This window comes from Amia ocellicauda, chromosome 9 (assembly GCF_036373705.1).
Source record: "Amia ocellicauda isolate fAmiCal2 chromosome 9, fAmiCal2.hap1, whole genome shotgun sequence".
Lineage (NCBI taxonomy): Eukaryota > Metazoa > Chordata > Actinopteri > Amiiformes > Amiidae > Amia > Amia ocellicauda.
The window spans coordinates 28053211-28069388 of NC_089858.1; the positions used below are offsets into that span (position 1 = coordinate 28053211).

At 40.2% G+C, this 16178-nt stretch overlaps 1 protein-coding gene across 3 annotated transcripts in view; it reads right to left on the reverse strand.

Moving 5' to 3' along the window:
• The window catches only part of LOC136759131 (DNA topoisomerase I, mitochondrial), a 61644-nt gene that overhangs the window by 15197 nt on the left and 30269 nt on the right, over positions 1 to 16178 (reverse strand). For all 3 annotated transcript variants that reach the window (XM_066713991.1, XM_066713990.1, XM_066713992.1), the window contains 3 exons: positions 12755 to 12899; positions 6292 to 6435; positions 2203 to 2388 (listed from right to left, as the gene is read on the reverse strand). In XM_066713991.1, coding sequence (XP_066570088.1) covers positions 2203 to 2388; positions 6292 to 6435; positions 12755 to 12899 — 475 coding nt within the window. The remainder of the gene's footprint in view (positions 1 to 2202; positions 2389 to 6291; positions 6436 to 12754; positions 12900 to 16178) is intronic.

A 16178-nucleotide genomic window follows, 5' to 3' on the forward strand; every position in this document is an offset into this window, starting at 1 on the left:
CTCTCTCTAGGGTACCACAGAGCCCTGTATCCATCATAGTCTACCTCTAAAGGTTTCTCGGTTCTACAAAGAGCCTGGATGGAAGTTTTGCCAAACTCGATTCACATGGGAAATACACTCAATGTGAACCTAGGCTTGTGAAGTTTTCAAAGTAGAGCTTTTTTGTTTTTTGGTTTGGGTTTTTCCTGTTGTAGCAGAACAACGGTACAGAAGAAGTGATCCATAGACATTGTGGGAATTTGTTATAGCATGAGGACTGCTTCAGGTATGGATGAGTGGGCAAACAAGTGCAGCTATGCAACTGTCATATCTACACACACAGAGAACTTAAAGCAGAGTTACAAAGTGACAACAGACATCAATCATGGTGTACAAATCACCTGTTGTACCATTGTCTCACTCCTGTATGAGCAACTTGGCCATCTGTCCTTTCTTCACAATGACAGATCTCATCAATGTAAAGCAATCAATTTCAAATTTGTGTACGACAAGCCGTGGTTATGAACTATAGTTTGAGAAGGACAAAAGGCTTGTAAACAGATTGAGTTTTGGACATGTTTTGGATACTTACTGGATATGTTCAAAACAGCCTTTTTTTTTTTTTTTTTTTTTTTTACATTTAAGGTTACTTTTTATTATAATTAGAATCCATACAATAATCATTACATAAATTACCATGTTAAATGTGCTGCTTTTAAAATCTCATTTAAATAAAAACACTTAGTGACATAAGGCCATAAAGCAGTAAAACAGGAGTGAAAGTTTTAATGATTGCGCTGTTTATTTCTTGAAACATGCTTTTTACAGAAGTGTGCATATAATTAGTAGAAGCTAATGGATATCGCCTAGGATAATTTTTCATACCGTTAAGAGATTCACACTGAAAGAGCAAAGCAGTGCATTAACACAATCTGCATGCAAAGAAACACCTGCTATTATTGAGATGCAAACAACAACAACAACTACTAATACCTTTCTCTGACTTTTGTGTAGGGTTCTTCAAACACTGTTGCTGGTGAGCTACAGGGTCTTCTGATTTTCACTCCAGCTGAGCTCTTAGTAACTCTGCAGAGCCCATTATTGGCCTTCAAGATCAAGGCACCGATTGAAGACTTCTAGAAGGCCTTGAGGTTTGAGTCTCTCCAGCAGCAAAAAAAAAAAAAAAAGATCCCACTGCTTTAGAGCATTTCTAAACTAACACTAATGCTACAATGCAATAGTTTGCGCTTGAAATAAAAAATAAAAAAGCGTATTAATCAGTCCTTTAAACTAACCGCTTTTAATTGTACTCTCACACAGGTTCAGCACCACGGTCAGCTCCACAAAAGAAAGGCCCGAAAGCCACAGTCTAGCTTTTTCCACCAGGAGGAGCAACAAACTCCCAAGCAAATCTATACGTTAGATAAACAATAAGCATTCTTCCACAAACGCCAGCACGCTGCGTTCATGAAAGGCTCAGTCCGATTGAACGGACTTGTAGTGGCACTGTGTGGGCAGAAAGGAAATATTGCTAAGGGGTACAGTTTAAGCCACCCACTCAGCACCCCTGTTGTACACGAGCAGATTATAATAGTGTTTGTTTTAGTCAATCTAAAGCCTGCCTGCCTGCCTGGCCAGATTGGTGTAAACCTGGCCTTAATTCCTTCTTTTATTCTCTGGGGGTTACAAAAGACTGCATGAGTGAGAATTTTCAATGTAATCTCTTCTCATATGCGTGAAATGATTTATATATATATTTGACTGATTTTGCCTGTCTTAAATAAGGAGGATTTATTCAATTTCAGTGTATCTGGAATGCAAACATTATGCCCCCCCACAAAAAAAAATTAACAAAGAAACAAATAAAAGGCAAATGCCTGTCCATAAGGTAAATTTAATTGACAAATACTCCTATTCACCAAATCACCTATTCATAGTGGACACAAAATGGGTTTCCTAGTGCTCTCGAGATGCATTTTCACACAAAGGGGGCTATATTCTGATAATGTATATTGTTCCCATACCCTTGACAATACAGATACAGTTTTGTTATAGCTTTTCCTAACAACAACAACATGCTGTAGATGTTCTGTCATCGAGTGGGTGTGAGGGTGCAAGAGGGCGAGTATGTGTGCTTCTGCCTTAGCCTTAATCATGTGATTATAATAATCCTGTGAAAATAAAAAAATAAGATTCCCACCAGACCAGGGCCTGTTCTCTCACCGTTTTTGTCACAGGGACCTTGTTGTAGTAGCGGATGCTGTCTTTACCCAGGAAGTCAAACTCCACCACGTACTGGTTTCCGTCCAGTTCTGGGTGCAGTGTGATGTGCTCCACCCTCAGGGAGCAGCAGCCCACTGTGTCAGCTGTCTCGCCCTCCTCCTTCTCCGTGCCTGCTCTCAGCGCCAGCTGCAGGAGACATTACATGTAGACAACTGAGCACCGCTAACCAGACTTGGGTTCAAATGCATCTGCAACTACATGTATCCCTTTCACAGCACAAGGTGAGGGCTTCAAATCTACTTTTCACTGAATCAAAGTAATCTGTTCATAGGGAGGGGGCAAAACGATGAATGGAGGTGGATGCAATATTTGATGTACTTTGAGCCCAGATAGGTCTTGGACAAGGGAAAGAGAAAGAGGTGAACACAGCCAAAAATCTCCTAAACTGCAATACCTTGTTACATGGCAATCCGTGATCATATATATATAAAAAATAAATAATCTTAAACACCTTTTGCCTTTAGTCCTGAAAGGCTGATTGATGGTGTCTGCTCCAGATGCACCTGTTCATAGATGACCTGTAATATCTCAGCCATCCCCATTTGGACAACATGGAACTTAAACTTTAATGTACGCCTACTTCCTTAACTTGCCGTTACCTTCTCCCCACCTCGAGCTCCCTACTATTGCTCTCATTTGAAAAGTATTAATTCTAGGGACGTGCACAACAAATATTTTGACTATCAATAATTCCACAGCTGTAAACTGTTTTATACATTTATATTCAATTATTAAGTTTCATTCAATAATAGTTTGGCAATCTGCGACACATGGCGTAACATTAGTGTCCTTGTGGCAATGTTTTGGGTCATAACAGCGAAATACAAAATGTACAAATCAACTTAACTTACTTTTCCCACATTTCTAAACCACAATGTGCATTGTTGCTCTTTTGTAAAATGTTCTTTTGAAATATGTAAATTCTGTGACCTGTGTAAGGCACCCTAGATAAGGGTGTTTGCCAAGACATATTTGCAAAGCTATTATTATGATTACAAAAGACCACTGATCTTCAAATCAAGACCTGCAGAGCTTTAATTCAGCAGGCTTTACAGGTCTTAAAATCAGTAGCTTAATTTTCACTTATTACAGAAATAAATGGCTCTCTTATTTAACACAGTTGGTTGATATAAAAATGAACAGACCGCTAGATCTCTGGGGCCAGGGCTGGAGACCATTGATCGTAAGACAAAAAAGGAACCTCAGGCCTATTCAGATGCATTTCAAAGGCCTGTGTGTAGCAATTGAAAGCCCACTCCCCCGCACACACTGAGCCACAATCATGCGTACGCCCATAAAGTGGAAGCAAGTAGCTCTTTAGTACACGTGACCTCTGAATATTAACACACCTTAGCTTGCTGCGAGTGTCTGACACTGTCACTTCCCATTGTCTTGAGAACTTGGAACTGGCTTAATAGATGACTCTTGCAATATAAGCACCTGCCTTTCAAATAAGAGACAAGGTCTTCGTGATGGGTGTCAGAGGCAGTTCCTCGACTCCTCAGTTGAGTACATGTTCTTAAACTGAGCAGTGCAGGCATCCTCGGTAGCTTGACCTAGATGGACAGCAGGGTTTAGTGGCTGACAACACAGGTCAGCGTTTCTCATCTACTTTTCAGTGTCTTTCGAAGCACCATTAGTGCTGAGTACTTCAATCTAAAGGGGTTTCAATCTGTGACCAGTAATTGACCAAGACCTATAATTAGATGTCAGGTTCTCGCTCTCCTTTGTTGGTGGTACCTCTACTGAACGCACGTCCTCTTAAAAGATACTGGAAAGAACACTTCTGGCCACGTCTGTATCACAATCATTGTACATCACTATATTTGTCTTCTTCAGTTCACTTTTGCAGCACTGACATCAAGCGGGACAGATGTGATTCTCAAAGTGGTTCTAATCTAAATTGCTTAAAGCCCTTCCATCTTAAATTGAAAATGACCCGATGATGCCAACACACCCCCCCACATCGCTTCAATCCAACGTGTAATTTTGTTTTAGGCGGCTTCATTCTGGATGGAGAGTGGTTGAAGGTAGGTAGGGTTGTGAAATTTATAAGACTAGTTTTGCTGAAAGCTTGAGGTGAATACACACATAGCAAGTCAGTCCAAATCCCATTGACCTTGGTCCTGGACTATAGTGAATTATGAAGAACATCTGCATGATCTAGAGTAATTTTCTAGAACAAAACAGCCAACTGAGCCCTTAACTAGCCAATTTAACTCCTCCCTGGGCTGCACAGGTTGACCATTTTAGCAATATTTCCCAGTTTTCAGGTATTGATGCAGAGAGACCTATAAAAGTGGTTTGTGTCCACTCTGATCTAGAAGGTGAAAAATCGGAAGAAAACTCTTCATAGAAGTTTCCAATCAGTTTTATGTGAAGCAACAAGCCGAGGAGAGAGGAGGAAAAAAAAAAAAAAAATCAACCCTCCCTGCATAGAAAACTCAATCCAAATAACAATGATCCATTTCAAACACTAGCTCCTGTGCCTACAGATCCAAGGCCTGTATTTAGACGTCAGGGTCTCTCTTTTGTTGGCTGTACCTCTACTGAACGCATGTCCTCTTAAAAGATACTATGGCAGGAGGTACAGTATGAAGGAAGAGTTTAATTTCTGGTTTCACAGGCACTGATAGATCTCCATATCCACTCTTCCCTTGGGTATGGTAGCCCAGAGGATTGCAGATAGCATGCTGTTAAAGCTGCAGATAGAGTCTAGGCCCTGAAAGGAACAAGTGGGTAAAGAAACGGCTAAGCACTTGGGAAGGAAGTCACGGCACACTTCCTGCTGCTTCTGTATCAGCCATACTTCAAACAAACTCCCCCCCCCCATTTCTTGATTTTAACTCATTAAATGCCAAGGGTTCACTTTTGTTTACATTTGAGTCCTCCAATAGTGCTTGAGCAGAGAGGAGATGGCGAGCATTTATTTATTTACAAGTCATTCAACTTTCAGCTCCAGAGTGCAATTTTATCAAGCAAACACTACCTCATCTTTATACGAGTAAGGGAACAGAACAGTCTCAATGCAAGTTTTATTTATTTTCAAGCAGTACTGTTCAGTTGACCTGTGAAAGTGAATAACAGGCTTCTTTGCTGGCTTTGCGGCTTCTCTGAGAAACATAGCAAGTGCAAAAATAACTGCAACATGAACACAAAGAGATAAGAGAAAGGTAAAGCAATAAAATAGTATTTTTTTTTTCCTTTCCATTTCTGTATTCTCATTCTACATTTTTCATTTTGACAGGTTAGCGGCAGGGGGAAAATGAACACATAACCTGGAGATATTTCTTTGTATTTACAATTGTAATTTTCTTTTAAGCATTTATACATGCTAGCTGTTCCTCAACTGGATTCATTACTACATTACAAGTCATGTCATGTATAAGAAACCACCCGGCATACACTAATGATGGTTAACAGGAAAACGTAGAAAGGACTAATCAAGTCATTTTCAAGATACTGTAATCTTTACAATTCTGGATAAAAAGGGGTTTCTGCTCCCATTAGGACATAGCATGCAATCATAACTTACAAGATCCCCCTTTGCTTAAAGAGTCTGCAAAGAGTTTACATTTAAAAGAAAAGGCTCTATGAAGACGGGAGGACAAAGTTCAATTTGACTGCCATCAATGAAGTTCAGAGACAACTCTTGTGACTGTCGATGTCCTTCAACTCAGTGTTAATTAGTGTCAAAAGTCTACTGACAGGATTATGCTTTATTTCTTATTCTGCATCTATTATGTGTAAAAAGACATCTGTAATACTGTGTCCTTGGCTGTTTCAGCACTTGACTATACATACATGCAACAGCAATAGTCTGTCATCATCTCTATTGGGTTCAAAACGTCCTCAATATTGGTTGTATACGATTTATGAGTGTGGTTTCGGTTGAGGGTTCAGGGTGGAAGGAATTTGTTTACCAACAAGTCCGACAGCTCTGCGAGATAAACACGAGTGCCAGGAGTAATGGTCGAGGTGAAAGTTTACCACAAAGGAAACGCCCAGAGACGATACCGGGCCCCTCACCTTGTCTATGAAGTACAGTGCCACGGCTCTTTGGCGGATGCCCATCTGCTTGGATTTCAGGTCCATCTGATACTGTGCCCGTATAGCTTCCACGCAGTTCTTCAGCTTCCGAGCCACCTCGTACTTTTCCCAGTCCTTCTCTCCCTGTCCAAGAGAGAGAGAGAGGCATGTAAATGTCTAGTAACACATGCCTGGTGCATTTACCTTCTTTATCACAGGTTATACGTGTCATCCACACAAAAGCACATTCCTTAACATTAAGCTCATTAGTCCCAGCACATTCTACAGCCTTGAGAATTACTAAAGTCTCCTTTAAAAAGACTGACAAATAAATTATGCGGAATGTGGATCTGAATATTAAAATACGATTTTTTTTCACAACTTGAGAAGGCTTTCCAATATATTTTTTCTGCTTCAACTCCCTTAAAACAAAAACACCATCTGTTTAAAATTAGGGTTTAATGGGAATTGAAATGAATAAATAATACATCTGTGAAAGAAAGGGGGGGGGGGGATAAAATATTTTATTGAAGTCAAGAAACTTTTATGGTTTATATATTTTACAGAACCAAGCTGGTGCATTTCATCTTGGTCACTGAAGACAAAAATGTTTCCCCTCATTAAGAAAGTGGTTTTCATGCAAAGCTCTCAAATTCATGTAAATGGTGTCTCAAAAGTAGTTCATATTTATGGTTGTAGAGTTTAATTAATGGCCTACATGATTATGAAACATGTACATCCCCTAAGTTTGTGCTCTCCACCACGCAATCATTTATGCCTGGAATGATGAAATGTCTAGTTATGGAACTAATTGTGTTGCAAGCATATGGCAAACACAAGCGAAAAATTTAAATATTTAGAGTTACACAGTCATCTCTGGAGGTATAGAAGTTTCAGGTCCAAAACTCGTTATCTCTGAGACTGGAAAGACAAAAACAACAGTTAAAAGTGCCAGCTGGAGGATGCTTACACCTCCTACTGCTCCCAAAAGAACCTGACCAAAGACAATGGGTGTTTCAGGGTATGCCAGGGATGCCCATGCCAACTAAAATCCAATTCCACCCTGATTAGGAGACTGGTGTCTTAAAAGAGAATGCCTGGATCTGAACCTGTGTAAACCAGATCAAATGTACTTTTATAAGCATGGTAAGGAAAATTGATGATGAAAGTTATTGTTGAGGTGGAATCCCTTGTCAGCTAATGGGCTCAATAAACTATGACATTAACTTTGGTGTAACCAGCTGAGTTCCTCCCAAGAAATTACTGCCTGGCTGCTTGGCTTCGCTGGGGCTCAGTGTCAAACTAGGCAGGAAAACAACAGACCAGATTTGCGCTCCCACACTTCGCATTGGCATTCACTCCAATCTGGATTCCAACCAGCCCACCACACAACTCTATAGACACGGCGCCAAGTCCTGCTATGAACATCTGAGCTAGTTAGATGCCCTAGCATATTTAAACCCTGTGGAAGAAATTAAGCAAATGCAAAATCACAAGGAAATCCCCCTGCATAATCCCGTCAATAACGTCCGATTCATTCACACGCAGTCGTAAGCAAAAGCAAAACAAAAGCAAACTAAAAGAAGTTTGGTTTGTTTCTTTATGAAAGCAGTCATCTTCTCACAGTCATTCATCTGCCAGCTCTCTTTGCGAGGCAGTAATGTCACAGCTAACATCCTGGAATAACATAACCTTCAAAAGCAGATGGAGGGGAGAAATCTGTTGCTCCGCCGTCATGGGGCCCTTTCTTACATGGCCCATTACTCTTGCGCTACGTCTCCTGCTTTGACCGAGTTACCTGTGGGAACTGGAACTGACACAAGCCTGGGCTGATATAATTAACTGTTAATAATGCTCCTCCCCTGGAGACATGACCATGTGCCATGGAAACTGAAAAGGTGGCTGGGTGCCAGGTGTGCCAGGGGGCGATGGCGGGGGGGAGGGGGGCTTGTCAGATTACTTCTGCCCCGTCCCTCACACGCAGCCTGCGGTGTCCAAAGTGCGTGTTTAGAGAAACTGAGATGAACTTCAGTTACACAGGGAGAAGATGAGGGCAGAGCACTGGCAGGCACTAGGTCAGTTCCAGCATTCATCATAAAAATATTCTCTTTCATGTCATATGTACTATAGAAGATGATAAAGGACGTCAAAGGGCTTTATTACAAGATTGAGTAATTAGTGCCATCTGCGGAGTAGTGTGTGTGTGTGAGCTGAAAGAAAAATAAATAAATGAGAATTGCTTAATGATCCTGGGTTAGGAGATCCACAAAAAATGTCCTGATAAAACTAGACAGTAGCTAGTTAGCGGTCACTCCAATTACTGGACATAATGGCACACAAAAGATTAACTAAAACTTAAATATCACCATCTACAATGATGTCTGTGAAATGAAGTGTACTTTTACATATAAAAAACAAAAACAAAAAAAAAAATCAAAGACATACCTCCTATATTACAAAAAAGCCCACTGAAAATTAGATGTATATTTTATACCATCTACTAAAGTGATTTCAAACACACAGGTGAGTCTAATATACAGGGATTTGCAATAAAAAGTGCACTCTGTACTCATCGATATATCTATTTGAGAGGAACTTGGATTGTGTGTCCGATAAGTACAACATGTATTTTAGAAAACACATTTTCATGCCCACCTTGAGTTCTGAGAATGATTATTTACAGACCGTCACACACAGGCACATATTAATGGTGTGTAAATGTGTATACATTATATTTGAGCACCCTGTACACATTTCATTGCTAGAGTAATAGTGCATGTAGAACACTGCAACATAATGGTTGGTTAAAAAATAATAAGTAAAAGATCACATACAGTGAGGGAAAAAAGTATTTGATCCCCTGCTGATTTTGTACGTTTGCCCACTGACGAAGAAATGATCAGTCTATAATTTTAATGGTAGGTGTATTTTAACAGTGAGAGACAGAATAACAACAACAAAATTCCAGAAAAATGCATTTCAAAAATTTGCATGTTAATGAGGGAAATAAGTATTTGACCCCTTCGACTTGGTGTAATTGGTGGCAAAACCCTTGTTGGCAATCACAGAGGTCAGACGTTTCTTGTAGTTGGCCACCAGGTTTGCACACATCTCAGGAGGGATTTTGTCCCACTCCTCTTTGCAGATCCTCTCCAAGTCATTAAGGTTTCGAGGCTGACGTTTGGCAACTCGAACCTTCAGCTCCCTCCACAGATTTTCTATGGGATTAAGGTCTGGAGACTGGCTAGGCCACTCCAGGACCTTAATGTGCTTCTTCTTGAGCCACTCCTTTGTTGCCTTGGCCATGTGTTTTGGGTCATTGTCATGCTGGAATACCCATCCACGACGCATTTTCAATGCCCTGGCTGAGGGAAGGAGGTTCTCACCCAAGACTTGACAGTACATGGCCCCGTCCATCGTCCCTTTGATGAGGTGCAGTTGTCCTGTCCCCTTAGCAGAAAAACACCCCCAAAGCATAATGTTTCCACCTCATCCCCGGTGGGGATGGTGTTCTTGGGGTCATTCCTCCTCCTCCAAACACGGCGAGTTGAGTTGATGCCAAAGAGCTTGATTTTGGTCTCATCTGACCACAACACTTTCACCCAGTTCTCCTCTGAATCATTCAGATGTTCATTGGCAAACTTCAGACGGGCCTGTACATGTGCTTTCTTGAGCAGGGGGACCTTGCGGGCGCTGCAGGATTTCAGTCCTTCACAGCGTGGTGCGTTACCAATTGTTTTCTTGGTGACTATGGTCCCAGCGGCCTTGAGATCATTAACAAGATCCTCGCATGTAGTTCTGGGCTGATTCCTCACCGTTCTCATGATCATTGAAACTCCACGAGGTGAGATCTTGCATGGAGCCCCAGACCGAATAATCGCACCAACTGTTGTCACCTTCTCACCAAGCTGCTTGGCGATGGTCTTGTAGCCCATTCCAGCCTTGTGTAGGTCTACAATCTTGTCCCTGACATCCTTGGACAGCTCTTTGGTCTTGGCCATGGTGGAGAGTTTGGAATCTGATTGATTGATTGCTTCTGTGGACAGGTGTCTTGTATACAGGTAACGAGCTGAGATTAGGAGCACTCCCTTTAAGAGAGTGCTCCTAATCTCAGCTCGTTACCTGTATAAAAGACACCTGGGAGCCAGAAATCGTGCTGATTGATAGGGGATCAAATACTTATTTCCCTCATTAACATGCAAATCAATGTATAACTTTTTTGAAATGCGTTTTTCTGGATTTATTTGTTGTTATTCTGTCTCTCACTGTTAAAATACACCTACCATTAAAATTATAGACTGATCATTTCTTTGTCAGTGGGCAAACGTACAAAATCAGCAGAGGATCAAATACTTTTTTCCCCTCACTGTATTCCTTTCAGCAGAAAGTCAATCACCCAGTGCAGTAACTGTCCGAATATTCATACAATTCTCTGTTAGCCTACATTTCCATTACACTTGAAGATTGTTATAACTGAGGGCGAACTGCCTCAAACTACACTTTGCACCATTTTTAACCAGTCAGTCAGAGTTCTTAATAGACTGCATATGCCAAATCTGCAGCAATTAAAAAGTAATGAACACATGTCTGTTTCATTGCTGAAAAGAAAAGGGAAAATTATTAAATCTACCTTCCCACCCCCTGCAAAAGTCAATCAGAGATGGTATTAATTTCCACCCTCTAACAATTATGGATTTGTTAAATTGCCTAAGAAATATAAGGCACAGCCAAAAGGTGTTGAGATTGGACACTAATTCTGTCACATTTCATTAACAAAGCAGACTAGCTATAACTCAGAAGGTCAGGAGAGAGAGAGAGCGAGTGAGAGAGAATCCAGTTTATAAAGAATAAATAAACTGAAAGAGTACCATTTAAATCGCAGTGTCTTAGTGGTGTATATTCCCTTTGTCTTTGTGTACATAGTGTCTGTTACTAAGGGGAAAAAAGATTACCAGAGCATTGAGAGCAATTCAGCCGTTCAATTAAGTAAATCCATAACAAATGAAAATGAAAAAGGAGTTTATGGAGATAGGACTTATTTAATCTTGTCCTCCTCTCTAAGTCCTAATGCTTTCCATGATTGGAATCAAAATGTGTACCGTAAAGCCTATTTAAAGTTAAAAAATTGTCATTTAAAATCATGATATGATCTCTATATGAAAGGAGTTCTGTGGGTAGAAAAACTTGGTTATAAAGATCAACAGTTAAGCAGTTTAAACTGATTTGACCTCTGCGATGTTTAAATAGTTTTAACCGTTTGCACCATATGCTTCCATTTCCTACTAATTCTACAGGAAAAAACAATAAATCAGACTAGCAACAGAATTCAGATAAGGGTGCTCTTTTTTATATTGTCAGATTAACTTTAAGCATTTTTGATTTCCATTGCCAGCCTAACTTGACCTTTTGAGTGGCTGTTGAATTCAAGGGGTTGTCTGGAGGCATATTTTAGCATTTCCGCCACTGTGGCAAGAGTCGCACCCACCCCGAATTAGGATTGACCGCTGGTGTTCCTTTCGCAAAACAGCACAAATTGCAGTTGTATTAAATTATATGATAATGAGTACAAGCCTGCGATTAGCTTCGTGTATAAACAATTTGATTATGCTGAGAGCTCTCAAATTGCACAGCCGTTAGAACCCTCTCCGAAACACTGCAATGCATACGCGTATCTTTATCCTGCGCTAAGAGTTTGTCACCCAGAGAACATCACGCCTCAATCTGTTCCTGTCGTTTCGTTTTTTTGCTTTGTAAGGTTAATGAATGTCATACTGCTTCTATGGTGACTTGTTATGGAGATGTAAACCGCTGTAATGCACTGCACTGAAGCAGAATTGATTTTAGGTCACTAGAGGAAGTCACAACAGAGTGAAACACTATGATGGTATAATGTAGTGTTACAAGATGATATGCAGAGTTCAGTTACATTATGAGTGCAGTAATCACACTATTTCCATAGTAACATTTTCAAATTATAAATCTAAAGATATAATTATATATAGATGTATATCAAATATAATATTTATAGATATTGATATAGCATTTTGGATTTTTTTTAAATGCCTCATACTGATGCAGGAAAAATGAGGACAACATGCATGCATCCTTTAAAATGTACAGTGTCAGGCCATGGTCTTATTATCACACTGCAAGTCCATATATCAAACAGCACAGCTGAAGTATCAACTGGAGGGCTGAACCACCCCCCCCCACTGATAATTTGACAGGTGAGCAGGACTCTGGCCAGCCAAGTTTACGTGGGTTTCTATTTTGTGGCATGCAGGGGAAACATTCAACATTTATAGCATATTGTGCACTAGTGCTTGGGAAATCCTGGTCACCACTGGATAACGGACTAATCCTGTATTCAGCCAGCATTTTACAGAGGTACAGATGAATGAACAACTACTTTCATCCAAGGATTGATAAAATAAAATCGTTGAGCTACATTTCCACTGCTTACCTTGAGCTTGGAGTTGGCATTGAGCATGACATACTTGCAGGATCCTTGCACATTCTCTGTCCAACTTGCCAGCCAAGTAACCATGTTGTCGTGGCGCACTTCCTTCCATTTGTGCCCGAGCGGCGGCTCTGGGATCTTTGAATCTCTGTCAGGATGAAGCAAGGCCAGCAACTACAGTCATTCTCATCATCTACCCTTCAAGTAAGTACTTTATTTATCACCCAACTTGATGACTTCTCTTAGCACAGTAGCATAATCTTCACAGTCTATTAGAGACCCTGGAGCAATTATGAAGAGACTGATGCTTCTAAGCGTTTGGGGGTTTAACGTCTGTCAGTTGTCATCTATAATTACTTCCAGTCAATGCGCAATCCTGAGTTCTGCACCGACAGATATGCATTTTATCACGTTTTATTCATTAATTTTTTTGTTGCTTTTTTATTTCTAGAATGGATATTAATCACACTATACAAATACACAATGTGCAGGACTGAATTGCCACAGGGTGAACTGGGAAAAGTGTGAAGGTTGCACAAGATTGTGTGTGGAAATCACTGGTTCAATTCCTTGGACTTGGGTTACATAGAGTCCCCAAAGATTAGGGAATTGCTCCAAAGGGGTAAGCCAAGACCAGCTATAAAACACTAAATTTGCTGAAATTTTGGTGAAATGTTTAGCTGGACCAGGAGAACTCTTAAATTAGAGTCAACCTTGTTTGGTCAATCAGACAAATTACATGATGGACCCACTGTTTTGATAACATTTATATTAAAACACACAGCGTCATATAAAAAGTGCTGCGATTCATTAGTACAAAATCTGTTGCGTGATCCATAGGTGCCTCTACAGCAGTCCTTGAGAGACTCAATCCAGCAAGGTGGTGTGGTCTCTTGATCATTACTGGCATTAGACCTAAGTAAGGTGTTAATTGGTTCAGTTAAATTAACTAGTTCAATCTACAAACCGAGCTGGTGTGAAAACCAGAAGTGTTCGGGCACACAAGGACCAGACATGTGTAACCCAGGTTATTTTTACAATTTGTAGATAGTCCCTTATTAATAATCCCTTAACACTTTTCGAGGGGAGTCTACTTAACTAAGCGAGTGATCTACTTAACTTGAGTGGTGAATACATGACTGTCGCTGATTGACTGAAAATAAATTATCATTATTAATAGATTTATTGTAACTAACTACTAAAGCAGTTAACTATCTGTGGAAAAGTAGTATTTTATTTTCGCTAGAAATATATATTTTTACCCTTTGTTTTCTACCAATAATAAGTTATACACATGAGAATCTCGGTAAGTTTTGCTTTGCACTATTATCTGGTTATTGTTCAATGTAGACTATTTGATGTACTGTGAGTTAATTCATGTGTTAAAACCAGTCACAACACACAGAGCAGGTAAAGCTATATATACAGTGAGGGAAAAAAGTATTTGATCCCCTGCTGATTTTGTATGTTTGCCCACTGACAAAGAAATGATCAGTCTATAATTTTAATGATCGGTGTATTTTAACAGTGAGAGACAGAATAACAACAACAAAAATCCAGAAAAACGCATTTCAAAAAAGTTATACATTGATTTGCATGTTAATTAGGGAAATAAGTATTTGATCCCCTATCAATCAGCAAGATTTCTGGCTCCCAGGTGTCTTTTATACAGGTAACGAGCTGAGATTAGGAGCACTCTCTTAAAGGGGGTGCTCCTAATCTCAGCTCGTTACCTGTATAAAAGACACCTGTCCACAGAAGCAATCAATCAATCAGATTCCAAACTCTCCACCATGGCCAAGACCAAAGAGCTGTCCAAGGATGTCAGGGACAAGATTGTAGACCTACACAAGGCTGGAATGGGCTACAAGACCATCGCCAAGCAGCTTGGTGAGAAGGTGACAACAGTTGGTGCGATTATTCACAAATGGAAGAAACACAAAATAACTGTCAGTCTCCCTCGGTCTGGGGCTCCATGCAAGTTCTCACCTCGTGGAGTTTCAATGATCATGAGAACGGTGAGGAATCAGCCCAGAACTACACGGGAGGATCTTGTTAATGATCTCAAGGCAGCTGGGACCATAGTCACCAAGAAAACAATTGGTAACACACTACGCCGTGAAGGACTGAAATCCTGCAGCGCCCGCAAGGTCCCCCTGCTCAAGAAAGCACATGTACAGGCCCGCCTGAAGTTTGCCAATGAACATCTGAATGATTCAGAGGAGAACTGCTTGAAAGTGTTAAAGATGAGACAAAAATCGAGCTCTTTGGCATCAACTCAACTCGCCATGTTTGGAGGAGGAGGAATGACCCCAAGAACACCATCCTCACCGTCAAACATGGAGGTGGAAACATTATGCTTTGGGGGTGTTTTTCTGCTAAGGGGACAGGACAACTGCACCTCATCAAAGGGACGATGGACGGGGCCATGTACTGTCAAGTCTTGGGTGAGAACCTCCTTCCCTCAGCCAGGGCATTGAAAATGGGTCGTGGATGGGTATTCCAGCATGACAATGACCCAAAACACACAGCCAAGGCAACAAAGGAGTGGCTCAAGAAGAAGCACATTAAGGTCCTGGAGTGGCCTAGCCAGTCTCCAGACCTTAATCCCATAGAAAATCTGTGGAGGGAGCTGAAGGTTCGAGTTGCCAAACGTCAGCCTCGAAACCTTAATGACTTGAAGAGGATCTGCAAAGAGGAGTGGGACAAAATCCCTCCTGAGATGTGTGCAAACCTGGTGGCCAACTACAAGAAACGTCTGACCTCTGTGATTGCCAACAAGGGTTTTGCCACCAAGTACTAAGTCGAAGGGGTCAAATACTTATTTCCCTCATTAACATGCAAATCAATGTATAACTTTTTTGAAATGCGTTTTTCTGGATTTTTTTGTTGTTATTCTGTCTCTCACTGTTAAAATACACCTACCATTAAAATTATAGACTGATCATTTCTTTGTCAGTGGGCAAACATACAAAATCAGCAGGGGATCAAATACTTTTTTCCCTCACTGTATATATATATATATATGAGAGAGAGAGAAAGAACCGTGTTTGTTTAGATATTTGTTTAGTGTGACTGATTTAATGTAAGTAGTTAACAAAAGAAAAAAGCTGTTATATTACTTAAATTAATTGTGCTCTAATGTGTGGTAGATTTTTCAGGGACAATTCAAAGAGATTTTTGTTGCTACTTTATTTACTTTTTAAATGAATCTCATTATTATGTATTATTATTGTTGTTATTATTATTATTATTATTATTTTACATACTGGCCAGTAGGTTGATCTGTATATGTGTGTTGAGCAATGAAATGTGATGAACCTTTTGTGAAATGATGATAATGATAATGATAATTTATTTATTTGATTAAATTATCTCTTTAAATAATGCAACCTGCAAAAATATTCTTCCTTGGGGTGGATGTTGG